The sequence below is a fragment of the Penaeus monodon genome, chromosome 39 (assembly GCF_015228065.2).
Source record: "Penaeus monodon isolate SGIC_2016 chromosome 39, NSTDA_Pmon_1, whole genome shotgun sequence".
Taxonomy (NCBI): domain Eukaryota; kingdom Metazoa; phylum Arthropoda; class Malacostraca; order Decapoda; family Penaeidae; genus Penaeus; species Penaeus monodon.
In genome coordinates this window covers 23794291-23799290 of record NC_051424.1, presented here as the reverse complement: position 1 = coordinate 23799290, position 5000 = coordinate 23794291, and the positions used below count along the sequence as shown (strand labels likewise).

The following is a 5000-nucleotide window of genomic DNA, read 5'->3' as shown; positions in this document are numbered from 1 at the left end:
TTTTTATATATGACTATCACTGTATACTTATATGCAAACGATAGATACGCATTTATTTAGTCGTAACTACAGCTTTGTTTTGAATCTGGTATAACCTGACGACGTACAAACTCCACAAAGCTAAATAAAAATAAAGATGGTAATCAGGAAATGTTATATATACCCTACATAAAAAAATTATGCGTTTTTCTACTTATAATTCAATAGAATAAATCCTAATGAAACACGATTTTCAGTTTTATGAATATTTGTGCCAAAGTCACGTCACTACCGAAATGGCATTAAAGTGACGCATGGCAGTGAATCGGCTTGGTAATAATAGTAGCTTCTGCCGTCTAGACCTTAAGCCAAGTAGCTCCATGCTGCTTAATAATCCATGTGATTAACTTCATGCTGTTTGATTAATCAACTCATAGGAGAGTCACTATCACGTTCATATTTTTTCATTTGATTGTTTTTTACGTTATCCCTCTAATTTATGTATGTATGTATGTGTATATATATATATATATATATATATATATATATATATATATATATATATATATATATATATATGTGTATGTATATAATCGTCGTCAGGTTCGCAGAGGACAGGCTGGCTGAGGTGAATCCCGAAAGCCGGATGCTGTTGGAAGACAAGCCAGCAGTTCGCATTCAGGATCTCCCGCCAGACCTGTGAGTTCACCGCAAGGATAATGAGTATAGGATGCTATACTCAGAGGGTTGGATCGGGCGCAAAAATATGTTTATACAAGCACACATACACGCACCATGTATAACGCACACACGCACACCAAAATACTTACATACATAAAAAAAAAAAAAAAAAAAAACGAATCGCGGTCGAACTATTTTTTTTCTACTCGAAAATAACCTTACCTGGTACTAATTTCCATTTACATTACAATTAAATCTGAATATAACGAACGCTATTAGTTATATGTAAGCAATATTACTATGTCATATTTTCATTTTAAAAAATTGCATTTATCATTTTTTCCTCACAGTTTGCAAAGCTTGGAGGCCGATATGGAAGGCTTGGTCAGCTAAGGTCAAAGCAGAGGAGGATGACCTGACCAGCCTGGAAGTCATCCGAGGTCCTCTGCCCCCTGTGCGCGGGTCAGCCAGAGCAGGTCAGTCGAGAAGGAGATGAAGTGGAGGAAATGAAGAAGGTGGGGAGAGGAAGGGAGAAAAGGGGGTGTTAAAGAACCTATGAGGGGTGGGAATGTGGTGGATGGAAAGGGGGGGGGGGAGAAGAGCAAGTAAAGAGGGAGCGGACTGAGCGAAAGAGTAAGTGTGATAAAAAGAAGGGCAGGAAACTTTGAACAATAAGACTAGAGAAAGGGAAAGGAAAAAAGAAGGACATTCAGATAGGAAATCCTTGTAAATGAGAAAGCGGGCGAAGAAAATACTGAGAAACGAAAAAAAAAGGAAAGAAATGTATAAATCAAGGAAGATAGATAAAAACGGAAGTGAGTTCGAACGGTTGAAATAAAGAGAGAGGCAGACATCAATAGACAGACATGCAGAGAAAGAGAGCGAAAGAGAGAGGGGTGGAAGAAAGAAGGGCTTTTTTAATGCAGGAACACGGAACTTTGTGGTGTCAAAACGTTACAGTAATACATCACACCCGAATCAGATTCAGTAATCAGTCCATAGCATGTACCTTGAGCACAATGGAATCCACCATGAATATCATATACTACATGTTATTAATTCTCTCACTTCAGGTTCCGCGCCGCCCAGGCTCTCCTCGGAGGAAATACAGAGACTCCTACAAGAGGCTCAGAATTATCTCCAAGACGACGACATCTTCCAGGCGTCCGTGCGTTACCAGAAGGTTCTCGAATGCGACCCTGGCCACCCCGGAGCACTCCAAGGCATGGCGAAGGTGCACGACCACCAAGGCTTGAATAGGAGGTTATCAGACGGCGGCGGTTGTGGTAGCAGCAGCGGGGTCGTGCAGGAGATCTAGAGACTACCCTGATATAAAGGCATCCGCCGTGTTATGAGCCAGAAAGAGCTGCCAAGTTCGGTGGTCAGCCGGAGAGGTTCTAAAAATGAAAATTGTTCTCCACTTCGTTTGCAAATCATCTACATTCTTCACATAAAGGGTCAACACTTATGTATTGTGCAATACAACCCAGATGGAGGAACTCACCTTTACGAGTGTATATAGTCTAATGTACACATACGCCACAACTTTTATTTCAACTGTCCACCTCTGACCACTTGAGATTCCTAATATGACGGCAATTCTGTTCAAGTGTCCTCTTAAGATCAGGCTAAGATCAGGCTCTTCAGAGCGCCGGTGATCCCGGTCTTACTCTACGGGGTGAGACCTGGACACTGATCAGTGCTCGGAAGGCCCGACTTGACTCCTTTGGTACTAGTGTCTTTGCAGAATCATGGGGTATACCTAGAGGGACCCTGAGGATACTCCGTAAGACTGATTCAAGACCAGTCTGATACGAGAGCGCCAACTTCACCTCTATGGGCATGTGACTCGTTTTCCTGAGGATGATCCGACTTATAGGGTGATCTCCGAGAGGGTTGACCCAGGCTGGAGAAGACCAAGGGGAAGCCCATGGAACTCCTGGTTGAAGCAATTCGACCAGATCTGCCAAGATGTGCTGGGTGTGGGAAGGAATGCTGCATGAAGGCTTGTTCGGAGGGACCCTAGGAGGTGGAGCCAAAAGCTGGGCACGGCAAAGCGCAGCCACGCGTATGCCTCCCTTATTATGATGATGTCTCTTATCATTGATAGTCTCTTTAGGATAATGGGAGATAAAAAAAACATACTGTACAACTAAATGCATTCTATAAACTATTCACGAGTATATCGGTGTATAAATAAAAAAAACTGAGCACAAATGTATTTTTTTTACTCAACAAACTTTATCACACTAGTTGACGGTTAATAATCTCGAGGTAATAAAGTCTTTAACAAGTTATACTCACTTTCTTAGAATCATCTAAGGAAACGAAACGCTCATTATTTATGCAAAACTTCCCAATCCTTATGACATTTTCGTCATACTTTGGGCATCTTCAGATTTTCATTGTTCAAATCATCTTTTCTGAAAGTGAATTCCTGGGACATGAACGTTTTATTTTTTAATCTATCATCTGAATTATGGCTGAAATTGTAATTAAACTTTTTCACATGAAAGCCAAGTAACACGTCACTGTTTACCTTAAACTAGAATCTCAATAAAAAAATAAAACACATTTTGCCAAGAGCAATAATTAAGAGGCGATACAAATGTAATTCTTTTGATGAACTCTTTCTTGTTATTAACAAAGAAACCTTTGTCTGGTAATATTTTAACTTATTACAAAAGGCTTAGGTTATTATCGTGGCTCCTGTTTCTGTCGATAATTATTTCACTTGGAAATCCTAGATATTAACTTAATTTTAATGTTTTCTTACTGTTAATGTACCATCATCGCAGATGTCAAAATAATTTACAAATATACTACTACTTCAGTTGGTAGCTGAAATAAAATGGTACGAAAATCAACAATATTTATTATATAATATAATCTTTCAAAATGTACAAAAATCAATTGTACTTTCTTATCAATCTCCATGCTAAAAAAAAAATTAACATAAAAACATGGACACAAATATATTCAGCAAAAATGGTCTATGTAAATGGTTTTGGACTACAGTCAACAAAAATATTTAAATATCTAAAATATATGTAAAGGGCCTGACATGTAGCATTTTTACGTATATCAACTTGTAAATTTTCATTAAAAAAATAAACCCTGCTTTGTACATGGCAAATGTATAAATCTCTGCATTTCCCCAATATTAATTCCAGTAAAAATATTTTGCCTAATGAGCCTAAGTACCGATGTTATATGCAATCTAGTCAATTAATATCACAAGATAATCTACTATATCAATAATATACATGCACATAAAGTTACATAAACTATATCAAACAATTTTCAAGAAAATACGAGTTTTGTCGCCACTTTACAAGTCCAACTCAAAGTCTGCATCGTCAATGTCATCTACAGGAGCAAATTTGGGCCTCGTGAAAGAGAGAGTCGTGGGCTGCTGACTGGACTTTCCTTGGCTGGAAGGGAACACAGGCTTCTTGAAGGGGAGGATGAGCCTTGGCCGCTCACTCTTGGCGACTGTCTGATCTCCTGTTCTTTCCCTGTTCCTCTGTGCATCCGCGTTGTTGTTCTCCTTCTCTGAATCTTGGACCGGCCCATCCAGAACCCCTTTGGTTGACTTAGTTGTTAGGAGGAAGGAGGATCTCTTGCTCTTGGCGAAGAGTGTGCTGGCCCCGAGGATGGGAGAACTATCTTGCTTATCCTGCGTTGGATGTTTCTGACTGGTCATTTTGAAGGGTGGAAGGGAACCTGACTTTTCCCTTTCATTATCTAGTCTATTATCTTCAATACTATTCCCTTCCCCTTCCGAGGTGGATGATACCCTTTTGGCTGGCTGGGTCTGGCCGCCCTCATCACTATCTGGTTGTTGCAATTTTTCTGCAGTTTTGTGATTTCATATTCGTTTTGCTTAATTTTCTGTGAAAGCATACCGAGGAATGGAACATTTCCAACACTAGAAGAAGTAACATTCCAAGATGGTTTAGTGCTTTCAAAGTCTTCTAGATCATCTAGCAGGTCATTCATGGCCCTGTCTACCTGGACCTGTGAAGACTCTAAAGTTCTCTTAGTTGCCTGTGGTCCTGGTGCGATAGTCATGGATGTGCCACTTGATCTGCCTCTTTTAGATTTCTTCTTTGTTTGGGTCTCTGGAGCGTCTGCCTCTTCTGTTTGCTGCGTTCTCTTTTGACTCTTCTTTCTCTTGTTCTTTCCAAAGAAATCTACGTTTTCCTCCTCCTTCTCCTCCACTTCCCCCAGCAGAGTACCAAAGGACACATCCAAGTCCGGGGACGGGAGGCTAGTGTCCGCCCTCTTGGGGTGCATCTCATCTATCCTCTGCTGCCTGCTTCCTCCTGGCCTCCGTC

At 40.4% G+C, this 5000-nt stretch overlaps 1 protein-coding gene and 1 long non-coding RNA gene across 2 annotated transcripts in view; one reads left to right on the top strand and one right to left on the bottom strand.

The window, feature by feature from the left end:
* LOC119597354 overlaps positions 1 to 2886 on the top strand; it is a 13082-nt gene extending 10196 nt beyond the window's left edge. Inside the window, exons 6-8 of the long non-coding RNA XR_005230826.1 lie at positions 583 to 678; positions 1011 to 1136; positions 1734 to 2886. This is a non-coding gene — a long non-coding RNA (uncharacterized LOC119597354). The remainder of the gene's footprint in view (positions 1 to 582; positions 679 to 1010; positions 1137 to 1733) is intronic.
* A 633-nt stretch (positions 2887 to 3519) lies between these two features.
* Positions 3520 to 5000, bottom strand: part of LOC119597719 (DNA helicase MCM9-like) — a 15484-nt gene continuing 14003 nt past the window's right edge. The window contains exon 15 of the mRNA XM_037947330.1: positions 3520 to 5000. This exon is cut by the window's right edge and continues 255 nt beyond it. Within this exon, the coding sequence (XP_037803258.1) occupies positions 4408 to 5000 (593 nt within the window). The 3' untranslated portion in view covers positions 3520 to 4407.